The following is a 27,707-nucleotide window of genomic DNA, read 5'->3' as shown; positions in this document are numbered from 1 at the left end:
TTTTAGGAACTGTTCGCTGAAATGCTCTTTGAGAACCAAAAATGATTCTTTTATGGCATCAATGAACAAAACACGTTTTTGGAAGCTTTATTTTTAAGAGTGTATGCCTTGTTCCGTTCTTGATTTGATCTAATATGTATTCAGGCTGGTTATATTGGTATCAGATGTAATGCAAATGATCCACGTTTACCTGTATGTGAATTAGAGACACATACAGGCACAATCCCAGCATGCATAGAGATTAAAGGCAATGCCTAGTGTGAGGCTTAGAAATATCCCACAAATGAATCCAGAGACTGATTCTAATGCTCATATATTTCACATCACAGCTTGTTTTGCATTCATGTATTTTTATGAAGCATATTCCAATGTCATTGTCCCCGTTGAACCGCTTTCTAACAAAAGTGCATTTGTTACAGCTTTATATATATATATATATATATATATATATATATATATATATATATATATATATTCAAGTAAGTACCTGGGTTACCCTATGCTGAGTTTCCAATATTCAAAAAATCCAGCTACAGCATGAAATGTGTACTTATGAAGCATCTTCATCTTTTCCGATTGATGTCTATGTCCAGAATGGAATTAAGCCTTAACATGCCAGTCTAACGAAATGAGTCAGAAAAGAGATGGCGAAAATCGCTGCTGGGTATTACAAATTCATGTCACACTTAAAATAGAAACTCAAGTTGTATTGTATTGCACTGAGGAATTCAGTATTTTATGCACAATTTGGCAAATGCATTAATTTACTGCATGCATAGAAAAAATTCATTTTGCAGTAAGTTATGAAAACAGCAGTTCTAAATGCTCTCTGAACGTTCAAAATGTCCAGTTTTTTAAATGATTAAAAAATGTTTGGTTACGCGAACAAATAGGGAACATAATTTTGTAATCATTATAGGAGCGTTACATTTGAATGTTCCCTGAGCATTCTGAAACAAGAAACATTTAAAAAAAACATCAGACAAATGTCCAACTAAATGTTTCAGAAAAAATACTTGCCATAATCAATGAATAAATAATGGTTTATACTAACATCATAAGAGACCAGATAACTCTGAACAAACATTGTTACTGGAAGAATGCTGACAAAACTTTGACAGAACGTTGCCTGTTAGCTGATGATAGTCTCAAAGCTAAAAGACACGGACTGAAAGCCACAAATTCTCATTTTGATTTCATGGGCCCTTTAATGTGATCTAACCATGTGTTTAACATCTTTCCGAACTCTTGGATTTTTGCCTCTTTAACATTACGTATTACACATGCAGCGTTTGTTAGGAGAAGCTTTCATGTGGGAACTCCACCACATCACAAATCATCTCAGTCAGCAGCTGTTGAGCAGAACAACACAGCAACTGATTCACATTCACAGACACAGACACAGACTCGACCAGCAGACCTGGACCAGAGCCACTGGACGCCCACAACAGGTGTGTGTGTGTGTGTGTGTTGGTTATAGATTACAGCATGATTATCACATGTTGTTAGAATTACTCAGACTTTATAAATATCTGCTTGACAAGAGGTAGATGTAAAGATGTGACCTTAAATACATTTAATAATGTTACAAATGCATTGTATATCAGATGAATCCTGTTCTCTTGAAAAAAACATTATATTTCAACATTGACAATAATCAAAAAATTTTGCAGGTAAACAATTCATAGGTTTGCAAATACTCTCTCTTCCAGATGGTGTCAGCATTGAGTTAATTCCTAAAAAACATGCATTTTAACGCACACTCGGGCTTAAGAGCATATCCAGTTCACTTTGAATTGTAATTACAACTCTCATTATTACAAACATCTGCAGGACAGCTGCTGTGGAGATCTGGCTCTATTTTAGACTCACCACATGAGTGAATCCCCACAGGATCCTGCTAAAGTGCATGCATTCACCCTGTGCACTGGAACAGCAAAGGTCAAACTGCATTAAAGACTTCATCACATCCTCCGCCAGAACCTCAGGAACAGAACATTTGCCATAGGATTCTCTACAGAAGCATCTTTCCTGCGGTAAATCTAGGCCTTTTATATGGTTCTGCTTCCAGGGTTCATTTCAAGCTGACTAAACATTTTCCAAAACACAAGGATAAATGTAGTTCTTTTTTTTTAAAGAAAAGAAATTCTCAACTTTGCACCATAACCAGTGTAAAAATGAGTGATGCACCACCTCTTTTGGTGCTTTAGGGTACAATCTGCCCCTGAATATCCTTATAAGTTCAGTAAAGTTGGCTTTACTGAACTGTTAATCATTTTTAAACATTTAAAGCAGGGTTAACCTTACAGTATTACTCTTCATCACTTGAATTAAGATTGTATTTAAAAGCACAGCCACCACAAAATAAGACTTTAGCGCCTCTTTTTACTTTGAGATTAAATACAAATTTAAAATCAAAACAAAATACAGTAGTTTAATATCTATGACATTGTTTTTGAAATCAGATCTTTGATAGCTATGTCAGGAAACACATGATTTAACAATGCTTTAGGGAAAAAAATAGTTCATCAAAAAAATTAAAATAAAGTAGCCTATATAGCCTACATAAACCCAAATAGGAAATAAAAGTGATCGAATAAGCATGTGTCCTGTGTCCAAAACTCTTTAACTCCTCACATTAGAGCAGTCAATACTATTTGGAAAAAGAAACAATTAAGTTTGTGTGATAATATTCAGATGTGACCATTTTTGTAAGTAACTGTATTTTAATTAGGCTACACTTTTTTTTTTAGAAATCCATAACTGTAGCAGATTACAGTTACATTTATTTTGTAATTAATTAAATTTCGCAATTTCAATATATGTAACTTGTTACTCCCTAACAACTGGCAGAATGAACTAAAGATTTTTGCAAACTTGTTTTTGTTGTTAGAATAAGACCCTCATCCTTCTTTTTTCTATTCCTGTTTTATTTTGTTTTATCTTATGGTGTGATTTTTGTTTGTTGTTGTTGTTTTCTCTCTCTCTCTCTCTCTCTCTCTCATCTTTTTTCTTTCTATTTGGTTTGTAATTGAATTTGATACCTTAATAAAAAAATAAAAAAGTTACTCCCTAACATTGGTGCTAGATACGTCACTAGCTGAACGAAGTCCCCTTGATAGTAAACATACTTCGGCGCAGACGACGTCGTGATGGCTCGTGCACGCGCGCGGAGGAGGGAGGAGTCACTTTCTGAGACTCAGAGAGAGAGAAGCGGAGTCCTCAAAACTTTTCCCAGACGGATAATTCATGACATAAATCAGGTAATGTAGCATTTACATCTTCCTTTGCCGCCGGTGGATGTTAATGAAGTGTTTAAATCGTTCCCACATCCTTTTTCAGAGGCGCGTGAGTTCCGTTGGAGTTTGAAAATTAGTTTGGCGCTGTTTGTCTCGCTGGCGATTCCTGATCCCTGAGTGAACGGGAATATGCCGAGGCTTGTTTGCTTCTCTGTCGTGGGATACCGGCGGTGTTTTGGGTGTGTGGATGTGGTTTATCAACTGCTTAATGTAGGGTGAAAACTCTTTGACATATGTCGTTGGATTATTGGTGTGTCCTGCAAGGATCATCTTCTCTTGAAGTGGGAATTCTGGCAGTTAAATCTGAATCCGTGGGTTATCTCTGGGATTTATGGATTGTAGTGGGAAGCATCATCACATTTATTATAATGTTGAATCTCGCTGTGGGTTTATAATGTGCTATTCCACATAGTTTATATAAACTTCTCTCTCAGTCTGACTCATTTCCCAGCACTTGACTCAATCTGACAGATGAATCGACTCTTGAATGAATTAATTGGTGTCGATTATCGTAAAAACATCGAGTAATCGCGGTTAATCTCATCCAAAATAAAAAAAGTTTTTGTTTACATAATATATGTTTGTGTAATTTTAAGGATAAAATAAAAAGTTAACTTTAAAATTACTTTTAATAAATCACTGGGGTGTCTAAGAGCCCAAACAAATGCATATATATTGGTGTTTCATATTGTTTTTCTGTTTAATATGTGTTTGTAACGGTTTGTAACGGTTTCAGATCTGATAATATGATAATTTATTTATTACACAATTACTCTTATAAGTAACACTGACTTTTAAAGAATAAGTTATTTGAGTCAAGTTAAGTCAGTTGTTTGAGTTACAACAAACTTGAATCCATGTTAATGAAAGTATTGAAGTCTCTTCTGAAAATAATCATAAGTTTAATTTCATTTAAAAAATAAAGCTGTACACCTTTTGTATATCTATATCACACTTTAGCATTTAAATTAATGGTATAAAGTGTTATCAAAAGAAAATTTAACATCTTTTATTTTTGGCAAAGTTCTGCGAAACCGAGGCATACAAAGTTAAAACGTGGGCGAACATGATATTCCTTAAAAAATAATGTTTAAATAAATTAATTATTATAAAGGATAATATTATAGTTGGTATTGTACCTTTGAAGTACATTGCAGTGCTATTATATTTATAATTAATTTAAAGTTAAATCAGACTTTTATTTTGACTGGTTGTTGCGGACCTTTGAGTTTCAGAGTTTATATGACAATGGTTTTTCTCAAATAAACCTAGGAATTTTTTTAGAAAGTTTTCTTTCAGAGCAGCTCTGGGGTCTCATTTATAAAACTTTTCGTAGACTTCATCCTTAAAAAATGTACATAGGCACAAAAGCTAGATTTTGTGCAGATTTAAACATTTTCAGATTTATAAAACGATGCATACGCCAGAATCTGCACAAATAAAATCCCTCTATAAATCCCAGTCAGGCGAAGATTGTGCATACTATGAATATATATATATATATATATATATATATATATACATATATATATATCTATCATTCATATGACAGCTATTTTTAAGTCTGTTACAGTTGCATTGTGCCATTTTTATTTGCACAATTAGTCAGATTTGTAAAAGTTCCAAAACTCATGCCGTTTAAACTAGGATCATAGAGAGGCAGAAATCCCTCATCATCAGTGTTGTGATGGAGTTTTAATGCCCTCTTCTCCTCTATGGAGCTGAGTCATGTGGGTTGGTTGTGTGCTGTTGACAGAAGACACTCCTTTTCCTACCCTTAGGAAAGCTTACCATGGATCGACTGTACAGACTTCCCACGGTCATGGAAAACCAGGACGTTTTAAAACTGTGTTTTAAAACTTACAAAAAATTTAAAAAGTAATGGGTATTTTAAATCTTTAATGAGTCTAATCATACTCGGCTCTTGTCTCTTTTTGAATGTGAGTATTTTGATAATCGATTGGGTGGCAGATTATTTTTTCAATTAATTCGATAAAAAAATTATTGACATAAACGCTCTATTCCACATTCTGCCAAGTGTCCTTTATGCAAAAATGGAAAAGCTTGTGTGAATTTGTGACATTTAGAGATAAGGATAACTTTAGCGTGAAGCTTAAATTAAAGATTTCTCATGTTTTGGGCAGCTTGGATCATGTACTTTTCCTGCAGGAGCTCATTCGGTTTCCCCCACTAATTTTAGATGCATTTTGTCCATAGAAATGCGTTATTTAGTGCTGTAATTTGATTTGACTGGCTGAAGTTGGACGATTCTTATCTGATAATCACAAATGACTGTAAAAGTCATAGAAAGCCATCAGTCAAAAAAGTGTGGGAACTCTGTCTCATGGTTCCTAGCCAGCTGGCAAATAACAGGTGCTGGTATCATATGTAAACACACATGTAGTAGATACAGAGAGGGGCATTAAAAGTCCTCTAGCCCTGAGTGTCTTGGACCCATATCATTTATGAATATGTCCATTATGTTTCACACCTGCTTTGCTGAAATAGCCATGTGCTCACTAGAGGATCTTCTGGAGTGATTTGGAAATACATAAATGAGTTTGTGTGACTCACATTATGACGCACCTGTAGGGATTTAGGTTCAAAAGTCATCCTTCTATCTCTAATTGACTTTAAGGAAAGTAAATAAAGTGTTAAGTAAAGCTGCAAGGCACAAATGCACTTTGAAGCTTAAAACAAATGTTGGAAAATGAAGTTTTCTAGGGCTAATGGTGCTGCGGTGCCAACTGGAATGAAAGAGAGATTTCTTAATTGCCCTCCCTGGCTCCATCCACATCAGCGACTGGTTGTCAGGGCCATAGATCATGATGGGATGTTTTTATGGTGCTGGGGTGACTCTGGTGGCCTGCAGAGAAATGCTCATTTAATAACATTGTGCTAGTGGCCAGGGAGAGGGTTGTGTTACGTCCAAAACAAAAGCTGTGTTGTTTGTCTTTTTCAGTGGGGCTCTCCGATGCTGTCAGTCTGGAAATAATAAACTAATTCTAGTGCTTTGTGGGAGGTCGACATGCTTTAATGCTGTGTATTTCCGAGCACAGTTTATGTTTATCTTGATTGTGGATCTAAATGATGCTAATGACAATATCTTTCTAATTAGGAGTTATTGGTAAGGTTAAAGCAAGCAAACTTAACATCCACAAGCAGAACTATATAATAATATTTTTTTGTTATGTCTGGTTAGAAATTATAATCAACAATAATATTTTTGATATATATGCTTTCTAAAATGTGCAAATCTAGGGCATGCACAACAAAATTAAGGATTCTAGTTGTTGAAATACATTTATACAGAAAAATTACTTAAAAATGTTTAAAAACATTTTTTTAATAAAATTTATTTGATGGCAGTTCAGAAACAGTTTGACGTCTTTTTATCTTTTTAACAGTCAAACAAGTCTTCTCTTTCTGTAAAAATATAAATAGTTTTTAGTAATTTGATGCAACTATCCATATTGATATATCATTTTACCTCTAGTTATTATGGTGTTAATTTCAGCTAAACCCATCACATACAGAAAAAAAGGATCCCTTATCGGTCATTTCACGTCAGTTAGATAGTTTCATCCTGTTTAACAGGGCAGTTCTTGACTCGCACCTACATTGTACACCAGACTTTCCAAAAGTGTGGTCAAAGGTCTATTACTCTTAGAATTAACTCCCTTGAACCAGTTAGGTCTCAAACAAGGTCTCAGATTCTTATATTGAATTGCAGCGCTGTGTGTGTTTTGGTTGGGCTGTCGTTTTTGGACGTGCGGTGAGCTCGCTGTGTGGGAATGTGCAGAATAAACTGTACCAGGCTGTGAAATGTAGAGCACTGCCATGATGGCTCAGGGACAGAGACTTTTTCCCTTGTTGCCACTGTATTGATATCCTCCCCATTTCCGCCACTATAGTTTACTGTTCCATCTTAATTAAGGGCCAGACGTGGTGTCTAACCTCTATTGTTTTTGTATGCATTGTATTATTCTGTTTCCTCTGCCATTGATGTCTATGGCATCCTGTAGAACATTTACAGGAAAGTTATGACGTTTGGCACATTGATGATGGTCTGGATAGTCCTCTGTCCAATTTGGGGATCTCTCAGCCAAACCCCCTTTAGAGCCACCAATATCTTTTGGGTCGGAAACGCAATGACAGAGATTGTTTTTATCAGTTTCCAATTTTTCACCACCATCCAACTGAACTCTTAGAAGTCAAGTGTTGTGAGTTTGACTTGTTTTAGATTTCGGTCATGTTTATTCTTCATTCATAACAGAGCTCATTGGTTTTTCAACATCTGCCAAATTATTTTTGCTTGGGTCTATTATGATTTACTCCAGTGGTTCTCAAACTGGGACACGTGAGATGACAGAGGGTGCTACATGACTAAAATTGAGTTTTGGCATTAATTTAATTCTACCCCAACTTAAAGTAACATTAAAACCGAACATTTATTTCTGACAAGCAAAATGCAGCTTCTAATGTAAAAACAGGAAAATGGGAGTGCCATAAACGATCAAGTACATGATATCCAATCAGCTTACCTCATCTTTTATGGTCAAAACGGACTGCATCCACACAAGCATTGCACAAGCATTGAATGTGCTGCTTTAGCAAATCGTGCTGCTGAGACTGAGATCGATTTAAACTCTCTTCGATACACACACTCTGTCCTGTTACTGTTTTCATGTTTAAGATACCAGCAAGAATGCAAAATTTCCCTGAATATCCAAACGATAGCAAATGTGCAATTAATTTTTTTTACAACAGTTCAACAAAAAAAGGTAATATTCAGTGAACATTTTAAATGTAGCCTACATTTTAAATATATATTGTCATATTTGTTCTCTTTTGCAACAAAATAATTAATAGTTCCAATGAAATCCATATAATCTGGTGAACGACTTCAACATACAGACGTGTTTAATTAGTAAACTAATCTGCGGTTTTGAATTATTTGGTCATTTCAGTGATTAAATTAAAATGTAAATTTAATTTATGCATTTAGAAGACGCTTTTATCCAAAGCGACTTATAGTGAATTTAGGCTGTGTTCCCTGGGAATCGAACCTACAACCTTTTGCGCTGCTAGCGCAGTGCTCTACTACTGAGCCACACAAACACTAATAATGGATTAGTTACTGAATGAATTAAAGCGGTTTTGTATTGGCGACTTGCCATCATTTATTGCTTTATTTATTATATTAATAATACACTTAATGGAATGTTAAGAATATGACATAAAACATGACACAATTAATAAGGAAAGAAAATATTTGCCTCTTTAAAGGTAAAAACTGCACATGTAAATCAATTTAAGGGGGCAAATAACTGCAGTCTAAGTGGAAGAAATGGGGTACACCGCTATAAAACGTTTGTGAACCACTGATTTACTCAACACAAGGGCTTAGATGTCCATGATTTTTACATTAAAGGGCTTTTCATGGAAACTCACGTCAGGTTTGACATGCAGCCAAGATAGAAAACATTTGCAGCTCATCACAACCTGGTGCAAACTCATTCTTTATTTCAGATTCACAGATATTAGTTACTCTTCTTTTAAACCCCAATACCTACTGGTTTGCGAACTTTCTCCTTTGCTCTTGACCTGCTAGAAAGTTCCCATAGCCTTATCTGTGTGCTGTCGTAGCTGATCACCTGTGATGTGTTTATCAACCGCTCACATTCACTCATTTACACTTCAGACTCGTGGAATTTCGAAGAAGAATGTGTGGGAATTCTTACACATACAGCACTCTTGCTTAACTTTCCATCACTGGAAACATATTTTAGGTGGAGCTGGATGATTCATGGAATATATTTATGATATATTCACATTTCGTCAAAATATTGAGATATATATACACCTTTTTTTTGCTCTAAAAAAAGGGATCATATCTTTTGTGCTTCAGTTAGAGATTGCCAGTAGACTTTCTACAGATTAAGTTAATATTTGACTTCAGTCAGATAGCCATAACCTACATCTGTAGCTGATCCATTTAAAGGCCTTAAGTCATGACGATTGATTTCCTTTCTATAGCTGTGTACTCTTGATTCTTCTACTGATAATGATGGTGATGCATTACTGTAGGTGGAGACCGTCTGGATTGAGTTCCAGGGTTCTTTGAGTGGAGAATGGAAGAAGCACTCTGTTTTTCTAGTGTGTGTGTGTGTGTGTGTGTGTGTGTGTATGTTGGAGTGAATGAATGCTGTCTTGTCAGGTAGATTTAGTTTCCACAGCCTCAGGTGCAACTGTAAACTGACTGTGAAAACAAGTCTCAACTTTAAGCAAGAGTATTCTTCTCACACTTTTCAGGTCATTAAGATGACCAAGTTCCTATAACTCAAATAGTATTACAGCAAAGTAATTGTCATCTGAACTGAGCAGGTAAGATTTTACAAAAAAATATAAATAAAACCTTTTCGTTTGATAACATAATATTATCACTGATTTGAACATCAGTAGTAGTATGGGGACTTAAAAAAATCTTTCAAGATCCAAGTCCCTATACTAATACTGATGTTCAAATCAGCGATATTACGTTATCAAATGAAAAGGTTTTGGGTTTTTTTGTAAGATGTTACCTGCTCAGTTCAGATGACAATTAAATAATAAGAAAAGCAGTAAAAGAAAAATATTTGCCAGCTTTAAAAAGTCCAATTTCATATCTTTTTTTTTTTTTTATGGGAGATACAGTCCAAAAATGCTGTTGTCAATTCTGTTTATTGCCTTTCAGAAGATATAAAATATCTTCAAAATAGTGGCCCCTTAGGTGTCTTAAACCTGAAACATGTCCTGCCTGTTCTCTGGAACAACAGCAGATCCTAATTAACATGTTTGTAGTTGACTCATAGAGTCTGTCTTCTCGTATGGAGATAAGTAAAGGGATGTTAGTGCAGGGGAGTCAAATCTAAACTCACCAGCATCAGCATGATTTCATTTTCTGCATTCAAGAGGCGAGTGAGTCACTTAACTCGGGGTGTTGAAAACAGCCTGTTTCTGAGTTGTCTGTGCTCTGTTTAGACCTGTGATCATTCCTGTCAGTTGGGAAGGGAAGCTTTATGACTTTCCCTTAGTTTGGGTTAAGTTCAATAGGGCCCTATGATTTCCGCAATGCGGACGGAATCACAGAATCCAGTAATAAAAACGGAATTCACGTGGAATGTGATGTAAGTCGGTCATTACACTTAAATCAAATCACAATATGGACTAGTATCTGTAAACATTCTACATCCTCATTTAGTTCTCTGTTAATGAATGGTTAATGAAATTTGGTAAAATTTATTTCATATGGTCCTAGTTCAAGTGCTTACAGATCCAGGTCAATCATACTGCTTTCCAGAGCAAAAAGTTTACATTTTATTTTATTTTATCTAATTGTAAATTTATTTTTTTCACTAATAACGTTTTTTTAAGTGTGAATCTTGTTATGTTATTAATTGCATTCTTAAAAGTGGAGCAATCACAAGTGCAGAATATGGCCTTTTCTAAATGAAGAAAGATAGCATTGCTTGTTTAACTCTCTTGTTGATAGTGAATATTAATAGCATAGATGGAGATTTGTGGAATATTTCCATATTTTCCGGTCACACAGGCATCTTTTCCTTGTTTCCCAGAGCTGTTTGATGGACTGAAGTGAACGTAATTGTTGCTCTTTTTGTTTCATGTCATTGTGAATGCTTCATGGCCGTCTAAAGAGCTGAGATACCGCCCGCTCTGGCTGCTATTGTCTTTTTCTTGCTCATTTCCTGTTTCAAGGTAAAGAATTCTTCCCTCGGTCTGCGTTCACCTGTTATCTTGTTCTGGCTATTTTGGTCAATGGGCATTTAACGGTCCCTATTAATATTTCCATTATTCTCAGTCTCTTTCCATTATAGCAATTTCAACTATCAAATTTTCCATTTCAGAAAAGCATGTCTGTCATTTTCTTACCACTAAAGAAGTACTCAATTTGAGGTCAGATTATTATTTTTATACAGTATATTTTCAGCTCTGTAACTTTTTAAGAATTCATCAGATCTTTTATCAAATTATTTTATAAATGAGAGGATGCTGTCAAGTGATATAGGGCAAAGATAAATTCAATATAAAAACTACTGCAAAGAAAACATTTGTTCAAAACATTTAATTAAGACTGTAAATTTGTTACTTTGCTTTTCTTTGTAATTAATTGTGAAATTTACTAAATTTACTTTAAAGGCCTAAAAGGTCTTAAATTGGAGCAGAAAGTCTTAAGTTATATCGTTGTGGCATTAAATGTTGCATGCAAAAAAACTAACTCTTTTTACATTAACATTTAGGTTTCTGTTTGTATAGGATATGATAAAATTAAAATTCTCACAAAGTGACAATCATAGTAGTTCTAGAAATGATATTAATATGTTCATGTACGCTACTCATATTTTGAGACCACAAAGGCTGAAAACACCACAAGCTTTAGTGTGTAAAGTAATATTCATAGGCGCTAGTCTGTCGCGGTTTGATTCAAGTATACTGTCCTACTCTTCATTTATCCATCCAAATTTGGCAAATTCTGTGACATTCCACGTGAAATAGTACATTTCGCTTTTATGATTGGATTCCATGATTCTGCCTGTGTTTTTCACGTTGTAGAAATCATAGGGCCCAGTCCACCTTTTTCTTGTCCTAAAAATGGGTGCGATCATTTGTAAATTCTGTGGGTCTGGCTTCTGGTCTCATCTGCATCCATTCCAGCCAGCTATTGTTAGCTGAACCAAACAGTCCGTTTTGCTGCTTGATGTTAAAAGTTGGTGTGTCTTTATATAATTTTAAATGTATTATCTTAATTATGAACACTCTGGTTTGTAGTGCAAACAGTTTTACTGTTTTTTTCTGCTCATTGTTATTCTTCTCGTTAATTACCCTATAGCGGCTAATGAACTGGAAGTCTCACCCATAGGCTAACTTCTGCGTTGAAGAAAAAGTTGGATAGAAATTATATTTCTTTGTACAGAAATATGAAGGAATTTGTGTACAGATATCAGTATTTCCCCAAATATCCTGGGGTCCTAATATTCCCCAGGTCCTAAAAGAAACATTATGAAGAACATTTAAAAATTTAAAGAACCTTTTTTGACTATAAAGAACATTTTGTGCACTTGAAAGGTTCCATAGATGTTCAAGGTTCTACATAAAACCATTGATGCCAATAAAGAGCCTTTATTTTTAAGAGTGTAGACTAAAAGCCCTAATGGATGCTGTTCAGTAATGTTTGCACATGACTGTCTGAGATTTGTTGACAGCCAGAGGATGTATAATTCTCTAAACTGGGAAAACCCTGCCCCAGTATTTTTGCTTTGTTTTTTTAGTACAACTATATAAACATCCTTCAATCAAGATTTACTTGAGATGCAAATTGTGAACTTCAGAAGTCATGAATGGTGTGTCACTGCGTCCCAAGTGATCCAAAATAATAAACCACAAAATTAACAAAACGATGCACTCCATTTTGGTGGGTTGAGAGCGCTTCTCCGCCTTGTTACTTCAAAACAGTCGCATGATGACTTAAGCTGCCTTCTCGTACTTTTGGAAACTTCCTATTTCCCACTTAGGAAATCACGATTACGAGCTTGACAAATTCAACTGATTTGTTGTCAGAAAGAAAAATTAGGTTGACATCATAAACATTTGCTGCGCTACATACAACATTTGCTTGCCTACGATTCTAGAATTTCGGTCAAAGACATGCTTATTTTATGAATTAATGAATGAATGAATGAAAATAATACATGCAATATAGCATAAATAGGCACTACTTTAACAAGAAGAATGGGTGATGTAGACATGAAAGTGCACTGTTTAGTAGGAGTGACCCGGTCACAGAAGCAGGCCTGACACGGACTCATTTCGAATAGCTCATTGAAAAGAGTTGCTTGGAGAGCAAGAGAATGAAGAAGTGTGTAAATAAGTGGATCTTGGCGACGGTTTGTGATTGACCTGCAGTAATAGTGTGAGTCTGGAGGACTCATCTGTGCTCTGATGGTTCAGTGTGTGAGTGGAACGAGCCAGAGGCGAACAGCAGAACAATGCCACGCTCTGCAGATGCTACCGTCAACACTTCAACCTGCTTTTGTAGAGCTGTATAGTGTGTTTTTAAGGTGGGGTAGAAATGTGACATGGTGGAATCAAGAGCTTCGACTATTCTGGACTAGTTAGAAACAGTTTTCCACAGGTGTTCTTTAAAAATGATTGCAGAAAACAGGGAAAGACTTTGTTTCACTGTTTCACTCTGTTCTTCCAAAATACACGGTATTGAATAAATATTTCATAAAATAAACCGTGAATTATGAAGTTTTCCATAGAGATGCAATAATATAAAATTCTGGCTAGTTCAGGCATGGGTGATAATAAATGCACTACTATTATTTTGTCTTAAAGAACGTGCACAAAAGTTTTTATCTTTTGTCAAATCAGTGTTGTGTTACTTAAGTGAATTTAGGCATGAGACATTTTAATAATCTACAAATAAAAGAAGAATAAAAGAAGAAACGTTTCCAGTGTAAAGTGCTAAATATGACATAATATATATATATATATATTAGGGCTGGGTATCGATTCAGATGTTCCAGATCGATTCGATTTCGATTTCGATTCACAAGCTCTCAAATTGATTTGATCTCGATTCGATTTCGATTTTCGATTCGATTTTCTATTAGAGCTGTAATCGGGCCTTAAAAGTTAACCCCGACATTTCCCGAGCCCGACACGTTCATTTTGATTGACAGCTTTTTAAAAGCCCGAACCCATTTACAACCCGACATTATTCAAATGTAAGCAGCACATAGCTCTTTTGCCTTTTGTCAGGAATGAGTCATTTATACATGGCTACCAAAACGTAATCGTTAGAAGCAAGCCTCCGTTTCAACTACTCAGCATACATTTTCGCATGGTTCTCGCACTAATCAAAACTAGAGTTGTTCCGATTCCGATACTAGTATCGGAAATATCTCCGATACCACAACAAATTCTGGCATCGGCATCGGCGAGTACATGAACCCATATACCGATCCGATACCATTTTCTTAAAAAAGACCTAGTTATGACCGCAAGCTTTGCCTAACCGCTGCACGGTTCTTCTTCGCTGCTCAAAATGCATTGAAAACACAGGAAGTTGTGCTGTGTTGCCACAAGCAACCCCTGTTTAGAGCAGCGAAGAAGAAATGAAAACGCGTTAGCAGCCCTTATCTATATATGACTGAATCACTCATCACATTCTAAACTGCCAAAAGACAGTGAAGCCGCTACTATATTATAGATCAGTGGTTAGCAGTATGTCTCTGTAGTACCGGTAGTTACAGACTCTCGAGTATATTCAGTACCGGCAGCTGCGTTCAGTCGCTTCCGTGTAAGTCAAAACGCAGGGCTCCAGACAGTAGCCGAATATATACTAGTGTCTGTGAATATTAAACTGCAAAATACTATTTAAATATTACTCCCGCAAAATCTACATCTCTGTGGGTGACTGGCACAGATGCGCGAGAGCTCGCTGTTTTGTAGTCTCTGCTGTGTGTCATGAGGACACGAACGCATAAACCGTCACTTCATGAGAATTTACCGTTTCATTTGAGAATACTGTCATGTCATAAACACAGACACTCAAAGATCTTCATGGCAGCCCATTAAAATAAATGTTTGGTTTACATGAGTAAATTGACAATATATAAAGCTACTGTTGTAGCCTACAGTAATAATAATACATCTCTATAATAATAATAATTATGCCTAGATGGTTGCTTGTTTTTTACTTGTTTTTTACTTGTTAGAGATTATCTGATTAATAGATCTTTTTTTATATTCCTAGACTTATTTGTTGCAGTTTTTTTATACAGTTATATTGTAAAACTTAAATACCTTTTTTAGTTTGCGGTGTTAGATTTTTGGCTGCATTTGAAGTTCTTTTTTGCATAAGAAAATAAATAATACTGTCAAATTCATGTTAGATAATAAAAATACTGTAATAAATACAGTAGTTCACCATGTATTTGTTCATGTTTTATTGAGGGATCTGTCTGAAGCACACCATAAAAAAATTCTAGCAATTTACACAGGGCTAGTAGTATATACAGCTGTATATACAGATATACACCCAGGTATCGGATCAGTACTCGGTATCGGCCGATACCCTGAGCCCAGGTATCGGAATCGGTATCGGGAAGAGAAAAAGGGTATCGGAACATCTCTAATCAAAACACATTACATGACCGCTCATTTACTGCACAAGCCCGAGCCCGGCCCGATTGGTTCGATTGGCAATGGGCTTATTCACACTGCCTGAACATGTGCAATTGTGCTTTTGAAGACAACTGACCACGCGCACCTGTCTGCGCGGTTGTCTGCTCAGAGGCTCGGTACACACTCTCCGATGGTGATGTTTACATCATGCCTGCATAGCGGTCCATAGCGGACTCGCGGACGCAGAAAGTATAAGAGGCTTTAAGATGCAGTCTGTAAGACGCGAACGGGAACATGACCTGACGCACATTGCAGAAAATGTGTTCAGCATATGGTGAGCCGCATTTGAATTCGTGACGGAACCACTGCTTTAAACTGAATGAATGAATGATAGGTTCGTTGGTAACATCGCACAAGACACATAAGAGGGTGACATCTAGTGGAGAAGATTTGTAATTAGATTAACGCTAATCTTACGTTCAATGTCTGCGGAAATAAATATGGAAAAAAATCTATTCATGGCCTTTGAGAATCGATTTTGAATCGACCACATTTTAAAAAACGATTAATCGAAAAATCGATTTTTTTACCCAGCCCTAAAATATATATATATGTATGTTATACATATATTTTTAATAGAGGTGGGATCTCTATAATTATACGGTGATATTTAAATAGTCATCTTAATGAGTTAAATATTTTATAACCTGGCTTAGTTAGTTAGGGTTAGTTAACTAGGTTAATAAGTTTGTTGTCAGAAGTCATCTACAACCATTAAAATAGTCAAAAATAAACATCCACAATTAAAAATTCAATACTAGGTGATCAATTTCCAACATTTTTTATTATACCGGTATATGATTCCCATTTTTTATTTTATTAGTTAAATTTTTCCTTCATTTTTTTTAAAGTGTGAATTTTATTGCACAGTTATACTAAACTTGAACTATTTTATTTTAATAAAATATTATTGTGACACTGTCAAAATATTGCTGTTTGTTTGATTGGGCTGACAACAGTTTGTGGTTGTGTTTGGGGAAACCTGTTTGAAGACAGTTGATTTTGCAGTTCTGTTTGCCACCACTAGTGGTGCTAAAATTATACACTTCACCTTTAAACCAGGGTGCTTTCCTTTGCTCTGCTGTTTAGTGACTTTCATGGTCTCTGTGGTGGTTCAGTCTGTAATGGGCTGCTGAGAGGCCCACCGAGGGTCGGCTTTAGAGAGATAATGCAGATATAGCCCAGTCACTGGAGCAGTAAGACCCCCTTTAGAACGAGAGTGAGATAAAGCAGCTTTATAGAGCACAGACGACCTGTAACCCTGCCACATACTCATTCCTGTGGAGATAGTCTGGTGGAACTGCCCTGAGATTTTTTTCCATTCCTCAGGATATGGTATCTTCATCTTACACACTTGAGATTGTTCTGCTGAAGTTTTTGTTCGGTCAGAGCGCCACATGTTGATTCAATTTCTTTCCTGGGTCGGATCAGATGTGAGGGAAGTGATGAAAGGACTTGTGGACCTCTTGCTATCAGTCTTCAGTCTTGAGACCCTTCAGAAACTCCTGACCTTAAATCTGGAACCAGTGGTCGAACAGGGTAGAGTTATTATAGTTAACTAAAACTAAAGCTAATACTGAAGCTAAAGGGGAAAAATAATATGTAAAATAAAATACAATAAATGTAAACTGAAATTCAAACTATATATTATATAAATTAACTTATTTTATTCTAATTTTATTTTCATATGGTTTAACGTGATTTACTAAAATAAAATAAAAATTAAATTAAATAAACTATAAAAAAATATATAGACCCCCCCCCCCCCCCCCCCAAAAAAAACAATAAAAATGATACACAACAAAATTATTAAAATGATTACAAATACATGTAAAATGAAAATGTAAAACGTTAAAATAAAACAATTTAGAGTATTAATATATAAATATTATCAGTTGGAAAAAACTATTGAAATTTTGTTTGATTACATTTTTATTTATTTATTTTTTACTGTATTTTACTTAAACATTTTGAATCTACTGGTATTTTTTTTTGAAAGACTCTTTTTTTTTTTTTTTTTCACCCTCAGTTTTAAGCCTTTTCCAAGAAAGATACATAAATATCAAAGATTGTCAGATGGCTGAAAAATAACGAATGGTATATTTTTTGGCATATGTCACCCAGCTCAACTTATACAGATTGTGAAGGTGGCAGAGTTCCTGTTCTCTCATCTCATGGAGATGGATGGAGTGAGGGAGCTTGTCTGGAATGAGACACACGTCTGTAATTGCTTGCATGTGCTTCACTATCCTGTAACAGGAACAACAGCCAGTATGGAAAAACTCATACGCAGACAGATCACATTCAGAGTTTGTCTTGAGTATTTTTTGATAAATTATGAAACCATAATCTACACCAAAACGCAGTTGTTCACTTCATTATTCATTTTCTTTCGTTTAATACTTAATAGCTATATATCAGATAGTAGGTTTGTGATTTTATCATATTTTCCGAATTGAAAAGTATAACCCATGTGAATTGCATAAATCTGTGAAAATTCTAATATAAATTTAAAAAAAATTATTTTACTGTTGTTTTGTAAAATAATATTGATAATTCTGTTAAAATTATTATTCTAACATATATATATTTATTAAATACTTGATTTTTTTATTTTTATTAAATTGATTATTATTATGATTGTTTATCTTATTACTAATTATTATATAATAATAATAAATATGTTTTATTTTTATTTTATAGTAAAATAATCTGTATTATTGTGGCGGTATAATATTTATCACTTCAATTTATTTTGTTAAGTTAATGTAAAATAACAATGAGTAATTTGAAACAATGTTGATTTACTTCTGGGAGCGTGTAATATTTAAAAAAATCTTTAAATTAGTTAATGTGTATAATAATATTTGCAGTTTAATGGCACAGACATTTGAAGTTAATTTATTATAAAACCAAGGTTTGTTTCTTACGCAAACAATTTGTGGAATTAGTGGAAAATAAGGGAAGGATTGTGTGATTGTGAATAATTTATTACATTTACATCTTAACTGAACTCTGAGATTTTATTTTCATAAGATTTGTGCTGTGTAAGCTGTCTGCAGTAATATCCAAGCTTATTTACAGCACTTTTTTGAACTCTTTGACCCTTGTGCGTTAAACTCAACAACAAAGCTGCCCGCAGATGCCAGTTTTCAGCCAGATAAGCAGTGTGAACCCAATTTGTTTACCTCTTGTGGGGTCCAGTGTTTCTTTTTAACTTGGTTTCTGTACTGCATGTCGAGAGTCTCTCTCCTCAACTTTTGACTTCTCACTCTGGATGAGGCCACAGCAAGCCTTCTCATCCAAGAGCTACAATCAATGCGTATTGGACGACTGCTTGCCTCCTGGGGAGGGACCTGCAGGCTTTTTTCATGCTTGATCTCTGTGCTGTGGCCTCCGCTGTGAGTTCAGCAAGGCTCCAGATTCAGACCGCTCACCTTGTCTCGTCCCATCTGAGCAGAGCTGTCAGACACACTTTATATTTCACTGTTATAGTTTTCTCAGAGGGGGCCATGATAATATCATTTGTAGTACAAAAATAAAACACGCAGAACATAATTGAGATCATATAATTGGTCAAGCATTAATTTTTCTGTAGAAAAGAAATAAAATTGTGGTAATAATAATGTTGCACATAGCACACACAGTTTCACCCAATCTCATGCTAATGTTGAGTACCTATAGAGTAGTACTGCATCCTATATATCTTCAAAAAGTTTTTAGTTTAATTATATTTATAAAAGAAAGATACAGATTTACGATTCTCCTCCTGGAGGTGCGCCATTGGTGGAGCTAAAGAGTGACATGTACTTGAGCGCTGAATGGCAACAAAAAAGACATTTGATGCTGTTTCATTTACCGTCTGCAGTTCCTAAATAATGACAGGGAGCTTTTATAGCTGAGACCGCTCCATCTTTCAGTTTCAAACCATGTGCATATCCAGCGTCAGACTGGGCCTTGTTTATAAAACGTTTGTCAACAAACACACTTGTGAAAACAAACTGTATACACTGTTTACATAACGCTGGGGTTCTTTAGGAAGCTGAACAAAGTTATCGTTCCCTTACCACCAAAAACACACTTCTTTGGAGACATTATTCCTGACCAAGTCCCGTGTAGTAATGCCGATTAACTCTCCGAAACTTGTACAAACCCAGTAAGAGTTTTGGCACAGAAATACTCCGTCATGCGTCCAAATTGTTAAAAAAAAAAAAAAAAAACTTTGTCCCTGCTTCGCATGAGAATCTCTTTAACAGTGTAAAAAATTCTTAGTAACAAGCATTGTATCCCACTTTAATTTACACAAACTAGAAGCACCATATTGAAATTCAACCTTTTTACTCATTATTACAAGAAAAAAGTTGCGAACTTTGGAATTTTAGAACTGTTATACAAATTTGTGAGGAATAAAGTGAGAATTTTTAAATAATTGATGATTGTGATAAGTCAATAGAAAAAGTAAAAAATTTTAACCCCCCCCCCCCCAGAAACAAACAAAGACAAACAAAAACAGAATTTTAAACTCAGAGTTCAGAGAAACTAGTCAAAATTGTAAAATTATTATTATTTTTTTTTTTATAGATCGAGGTGTCATAATGCATTTGACCCATGCTGCTAGTTGTGACAAACAACATGCAAGTGGTGTAGGAACCTCAGCGCTATCATGACAAGTGGCACGGGAAGCCCAAGTTCAGTTGTTTAGCATCAATTATAAGTGGAATGCTGGGAATCCAACATCTTGTTTTCCGGAATAACAAGATAGTGGAGCAGAGCCGCTCTGTGCAAATATTGAAGAATTCTTTCCATGCCGGCCCACCAGCAATCACACATTACAGTGGGTGGACTGTGGGAAAAATCCCTGAAATAAAATATACAAGAACTTATTTAGATTGTTCTTTTTTTATATATATATATATATACATAATTATTTGTAATGCATTTCTTAAACTATGAGCACCTTTTAGCCCTGTGGACCTTTATAAAATAAACTCTGTTGAAATACACTCTCTACATATACACTTGTTTATTTGATGATTCTATTAATAATGTGGACATTATGTATATGCACACAATAATTCTGTTGTTTTGATCTTTTTTGGTTCTGAACCACCACTTTTCTATCAACTGTTAACTTGATAACATTTTGTTGTGGTAAAATTAGTTTGTTTACATTTACATTTATACATTTAGCAGATATTTATCCAAAGTGACTTACAAATCAGGCTCTTAATTGAGAATTATGTACAATTAAAATATTCTCTTCGTAAGTGATGTTATTGTTTATTTGTGTGTTTTTTAATGTATTTTTTTTAACACATCTCATATTTTATATTTCATCTCAAGCTCCTCACTGACACAGCTGTCATTTTGGTAAACCAGTACATTCAATTTTAATAAAGTGAAATAATTGTTGTTCATCTTGGAAGTGACACCACAAATATAAAAATTTTTGTGTTTAAGTTTTTTTTTTTTTTTTTTTTTACCATATTTTATTTTATTTTATCATATTACCATAGTTTTTTTATTTTTATCATAAATATTAACCTTTAGCAAGTAGTACAAATGTTCTACACTTTTCAAAGTTGTCAATAAAACTATTGGAGTACTTTGACAAGAAAATGCAATTTCAATTTTACTACTTCAATATTTTGCATTTAATCCAATGTATTCACTAGCAATTTCACTAGCAATGGAAAACTGTTTCTGTACCACATATTTGCAGTGTAAGTTTTAAGTCAAATGTTTCAAAGCAGCTTTATAGAATATCTGGGCAGTAATATTGTTTACATTATTGAGACGTTAAGAGTATTGTGTCCTCATTTAATAAAGTGTAACTCTTGGGATTTAAAGAGCATGTATTCATAGAAACACTGACATGCATTGTTTCTCAGAGATTTTTGAGTGTAACTCTAGACTGCAATATCTCTGATTTTAATAAAGCGAATGTGTATGAACCTGCTGCTTCATATGAAAAATCTCTTGTGTTTCTACAGTGTAGTCGTGAAGGGATTCCTGGAGTCACGCCATGTTCAAGGCTGTGCTGAAGAAGAGCAGAGATGGCGGGAAAAATAAGAAGGATACAGGTATGAACACATGGAACTGATTCTGTATCTATAATTTCTGATTACCAAAGTTTAGTAGCTTTTCCACCTTGGAAACATTTCATGTCAGTCAGTGAGGCATTTTGCAGCTAATTTGTTGATTCATACAACTTGTAAATATGTGCTAATTGAGGCAATACATGAATTCGGGGAAGTCTGAGGTTGGCTGATGATGTCATGTGGCTGATATGCATCTGTCAGCATGTAGCTGATCAAAGTGTGGCATTTATTTACTGGGATTTATGATGTGGTTTTTGGTTTATGGCACTGTTGTGGAAACAGGTGTGCAAGAGCGCTGAACGCTGCGGGAGAATTAGGAGGAGATGAGTGCGTATGTGTACTCTTGAATTCCCTGGGATCATGGGATGTCGCTATGGAAATATTTATGGTGATTTGGCCTCTACAGAAAAGTAGGAATTAAGATAAAGACCCAAATACAGCGGCTCTGCTCGAAACCTTGCGAGCTGCCTGTTTAGGTGGCATTTCAAGGCATTATAGGAAACATCAAGACTAGGGCTGGGTATTGTTCAAAATCTTTCGATCCGGTGCCAATTTCGATACCTCAGTTTCGATACCGGTTCCTAACGATACTTTTTTCCATTTCAACATCAGCACAAATACATTAAACACACAACTTTTATTTTTCACTTTAATTAAAACAAATTCTGGTAACACTTCACACTCAGGATAACATTATTAATACAACTGGTTGTTTTTTTTGGATAGGGGTGTGCCATTCAGCGGCGGACTGGGACCAAAAAGTTGCCCAGGCTCTCTGGCCCACAGCAGCCCACCACATCATAACGCAAACGCCACTGTTTTTATGTCATTTATTAATTTTATATTTAAGTAAACAGTTTCGGGATTTTAACCAATAGGGCAACTGATCCTCCGTTGAAAAAAAAAAAAAAAGGAACAACAGCTGTTCATTTAGCGACTTCTAGTGAGCGATACATGCTCATCAAGACACAAACATTCTTCTAGAACTCACACTTTGTATTTAGTTAGCAGATCCATACGAGTCATGCAAGAAATAGAAGTTCATAAACTCAAACGATACCTTTATGTGCTTTACAGATGAACTTGAAGTCTTTATTCATTCGAGATGTTCAATAATAGATAATCAGCTCGGTAATGCAAGTTCATGATCCGATTAGTGAACCGATGATTCTTTTGAGTCAATCTTTAATCGTAGCCGATCGTTTGCATTTGTTTCTTAATATTGCTGATTCAAGCTTTTTAAACAATTTGTGCACGTTCGGAGCTTGTGCTCACTCATTCAAAGCACACGCTGTGAGCAGCATTTCAGACAATGCGCGTACAGAGAATGAATTCATCTTTCGAGTATTGTAACTTCTGAATGAACACAAACAATTATATCAAAATAATTGTCTCTGCAAGTATTCTCGTAAACACAGTCGGTTATGTTTTAAGTGAACGTATACAGTGGACTGCTGCTTAAAGAAATTCGCTGTACCGGATAAATCTTTCTCTCTCTCTCTGTTTTTTAGACGACGTGAAAGGGGGCGTGTTTCAAGATACGCAATAGAGTAGACCAAACTAAACCGGGAGGGAGGGCAAAGCACTCATCCAAACAAATGCTTCATTAACACCGGCTTTGGTTGCAATACTATTATTGCATATATTGCACTTTGCTGACTCGACAACGACTTTAATAAAGTGTTGCCGGAAACGTTTTGAGAAAAAACAACTACAGTTGTGTTGTGTGACTGCGAGTATTTTCAGAAATCCTCCCCGTCCCCCAATCACGGCGAATTTGGGTCCTTACATGCACGTATGATACAAGCTCACACAGACACAGCCGTTTGGCAAAAAAAAAAAAAAATGCCGCTTGGCTTTTGGAACCAAAATTTGGCACCGAAAGATAAATAATTTTTCGATACTCATAGTATCAAAGTTTTTCGTTCGATACCATAAAGGCATCGAAGTTCGGTACCCAGCCCTAAATTATAAAACAGCATCGCATGTTTCATTTGCAGATCTAAAATCCAAAAAGAAGAGGCATGAGAAATATAACTTACACTTATTTAAAAACTAATAAACCATTTTTTTTTTGTTTAATAATTGTTATATAACAAACATTACAATGTTTGTTAATTTCAGTGTTTTAATTCCACTATAGTAAAAAAAAAAAATTGATATTCAGATTGAAATAAAACAAATATTAAAGACATCATAAAACTTTGTTATACTGATATATACGCGCTCACATACACACACACTATATTATATAATGTAATGATATATTATAAATTACATACATATAATATTTTGTAGTCAGTTCTGAAAACAATTTATAAATTAGTTAAGTCTAATTAAAAATATTTGTTTTTTATTTGTATGTTATATATTTTAAAAAATGCTTATCCTTGTATTTCACCATCTTTTTAATTCCATGTGTGAACAACTCAGTTGAAATTGAGTAGGTCAAGTCACCTGTTTGCTTCATGTGAGGAGTGCTTTTTCTATAACACAGATCAGTTATTTTATTTTTAAGGTGCTAATTCATTTATGAAGCTGCTTTAGAAAGCAGCTTACTATACAAACAGCATCTTAGCTCACTAGAACAGAGCCCCAGGGTTCAGACTAGTGTCATTCTCTAGCTGTAGATAATTGGAAAATGATAAAGCAACGTTCATGTGAGGCCACTGCTTTTGTTTTGTGTCTATTGTTGTCCAGGGCTTCATTTCAAATCAGGCTGTGACATGTTAGCTTTATGTATATAGACAATGGTGAACTTATACGTTTGTGTCGTGCTGCTGGCACACTAGTAGAGATGAAAGGGATTGTAGAAGTCTCAGCTAATTGGCTCAGAATACTGTAGCTCTGCCTCCATGTCTTTGTGGGATTTATTTTTTCCTGTGAATTTGTGTGGTTGTCTGTCCTGTAAATGAACCGTGTGTGTACAGTGACTACTGTATGAACTGATGTTTGATTGTGGGTTTCTTCAATTGATGTTCTCAGGAGTCATTTAAAAGTATGGCTGAAAGTAATAATTATTTTAATAGTTCTATTGATGTATTTTTTTTTATTGATTGCATAAAAAGTGCACCAGTGTTTTCTGTCTGGTTTAAAAATGTTATTCCACATCCTTGTTACTAATCATAAATCATCAATTTAAAACAACAATATAATTGTGTATCCACAGTTTTGAAACAGCATGACCATTTAAATAACTAAAGTACAAGTGAATTAAAGAACAACAAAAGCACAAATTAATTGTTAACTGTAAGTGGTTGATTGTTCGGCAGGAACATGCAGATTAATTTTTCCTCACTTTAATTTATTATAATTTATTATCAGCTCATGCCCTTTTTTCCCCCCACTGCTGCCCTTCATCTGTAAATTTGTAGAGGCTTGTCAAATTAGACAGATCTCTGCCTGGACAGGTTGTGCAACATCCTCATAGATGGACCTGCACAGTTCACGGTAATATTCAGTTTTTAAGCCCATTTTAATTAGCTTTTTTTTTCAGTATTTTATTTTGGTGTTGCCAAAATAGCATATTGAATACATGTAAATAATTTAAATTAAATGTATAAGAAACATATATATATATATATATTAGTATGCAAATTTTTATATATTAAAAGCGCAATGTAAATTCTGGGCACTGAATATGTTCATGTCCTGATGAATTTGTACCAAAAATGTTTTTTTTTTGTTGTTTTTTTCTAATTTTTTGAGATTCAGTTTTAGTGTTTAAATGAAATCAAAAGGTATGTCTAATTAACTGATTTCATGAAACTTACATAATTTAGCAACAATTTATTGAGAATTTAATTTTAGGGCCATATGAAATTAATATTTACTTATTTACCAAATTTTGTTTTCTTTTTTCCCCAAATTACTTTTTTTTTAATTTCAGATTTTTGGATTCTATTTGCTCCTTTTAGTTTTTGTGTATTTAGTTAACATTTTTAAATGAAATCAAAGTTATGGCTAATGATCTGAAATCATGAAACTTACCCAATTTAACAACGATTAATTAAAAGTTCAACAAATTCAATTTTTAGGGCCATAGCAAGTCTGTTTTTATGGTGTAATGTGTATATGATTTGGTGAACATGCAGAATTCATATTTTCGATATTAAAAATACTTAATTCACAGACACTAATCCATATCGCAGTTTGATTATTATGACTCGATTCTGTGATTCTGTCTACATTTTATGCATTGCACAAATCATAAGGGCCTACATTTGTAAAGTTATATTTTATGCTTTTACTGCACTGATTTAGTAGGACTAGTCTAGACTAGTCCTCTGGTTCCTTTTCCTTTGGTGCTGTATTAGTTATCAGCCTATTAGATGGGACGCTCTGATTATTTCGACAGAAATCCCACCCGGTCTCCCAGTCAGAAATGCTTCATGAAGTCACAGATCTGTCTGTCCTTTGTGTCTATCCATTTCCCCTCTCTCAATCCCACTGGGGCTGTTCCGGCCGTTCAGCATCTCTGCTGTTGCCTTGAATGAGAAATGACATGTTTTGTCAGCTCTTGATGTGGCTGAGGATGGAATCGCTTTGCTGTCTTGTCATTTGATGATGTCCCGGTGGGGAATTACTGGCATATTTACATCCAGGCCGGCTGGGACATGTGCACTACAAACTCCAGATGAATAGCAGCACATGTTGTCTGAATTTGAGGAGTGGAGGCTGTTTTTTCAGTTTGCTGAATATCACATTGCCATTCTGAAAGGCTTCAGAGCTCAGATTCAGTCTTGAATTACTGATGTCTTCACACTGTCTTAGAATGCAGAGCAGGGCTTGACAATGAAGATGTCCCGCAGCCAATCAACGGAGGATTAGTCCTGTGGATGGATCCCTCACTTGTTCCAGTCTTGTGCAGTCAATAAGCAAGCAAAGATGCAAACTGGGACAAACACAAAGTGTGCAAAAACACTTACAGCACCAGAGCACCTTAAACACCCTAGAAGTTTAAATATCTATGATACTATTTCATTTACTAGTGAAATTATTGAGAGGGAAACGGGTTCAGGGAAAAGACCTTAAGCCACTCTCTCCATATGTATATATTTGTACAATTGTAATAAATATACTATTATTTTTGTAATAGTTTTTTTGTTGGTGTCTATTACAGTGAAATCTTAAACAATGACCTTTTTGCATTTTATAGAGGTACACTGATACAAGAAAGAGGGAAATGGGTCAGGAAAAGACCCTAATATAATGGCAGGGGAAACACTGTGTATATATATATATTTTACAGCAGTATTGCTTTTACATAGTAGCAGTTAAAATCATTATTGTAAAACAATGTAAATAAATAAAATATAAAACAAGTTATTTGTCACTGCCAGGACATTAACATTTTTAATAGTAAATATTTTTCTTTAAGAAAAATAAATAAATTTAAGTTGTTTTATGCGTTCAAATAATTAGACATGCTAAAACTCAGAATTTGGTAACAATAAGAAATTTTCATAGGTCCCTAAACATGTAATTTGTTACATTTTTGTTAAATTGATGTGAAAATGTGTAAGTTTCATGATTTTAATTAATTAGACTTGCTTTAAGATTATTAAACTTTAATTTAACTATAAAAAAGGAGTCGAGAAATTTTTTTATGGAAAATAACTGAATGCAAAAAAAAATAAAAATAAGAATTTCATTAGAGTGTGGTAATTTCAACATTTACTATTTCTATTAACATTATTACTTTTATTACTACTAGTACTACTACTACTACTACAACTATGGTTCAGTAGTTGTTGTTTTTCTTTTTTTAATAAAGGACTATTTTAGTTTTTGTTCAGTATTCATTTTAAAAACTAATTAATCAGTGTCGGCAAAATCGCTCGACCTCTACTTAAAATATTCAGATCATCAAACTAAATTTAAAGGGGTCATATGATGCAGCTAAAAAGAACATTATTTTGTGAGTTTGGTTAATGCAATGTGTTTATGCGGTTTAAGGTAAAAAAAAACACATTATTTCCATATAATGTACAATATTATTTCTCCTCTATGCCCCGCCTTCTGAAGTTAGTTGATTTTTACAAAGCTCATCAGT

The 27,707-nt window shown here is 34.6% G+C and overlaps 1 protein-coding gene across 3 annotated transcripts in view; it reads left to right on the top strand.

The window, feature by feature from the left end:
* Positions 1–3,146: 3,146 nt before the first annotated feature.
* tanc1b (tetratricopeptide repeat, ankyrin repeat and coiled-coil containing 1b) overlaps positions 3,147–27,707 on the top strand; it is a 164,159-nt gene continuing 139,598 nt past the window's right edge. For all 3 annotated transcript variants that reach the window (XM_052565546.1, XM_052565547.1, XM_052565545.1), the window contains exons 1-2: positions 3,147–3,263; positions 21,545–21,634. In XM_052565546.1, the coding sequence (XP_052421506.1) occupies positions 21,577–21,634 (58 nt within the window). In that variant the 5' untranslated portion in view covers positions 3,147–3,263; positions 21,545–21,576. The remainder of the gene's footprint in view (positions 3,264–21,544; positions 21,635–27,707) is intronic.

Source organism: Carassius gibelio, chromosome B9 (genome assembly GCF_023724105.1).
Source record: "Carassius gibelio isolate Cgi1373 ecotype wild population from Czech Republic chromosome B9, carGib1.2-hapl.c, whole genome shotgun sequence".
In the NCBI taxonomy this organism is placed as follows: domain Eukaryota; kingdom Metazoa; phylum Chordata; class Actinopteri; order Cypriniformes; family Cyprinidae; genus Carassius; species Carassius gibelio.
The sequence above is the reverse complement of the archived record's forward strand: the minus strand, read 5'-3'. Positions and strand labels throughout refer to the sequence as shown.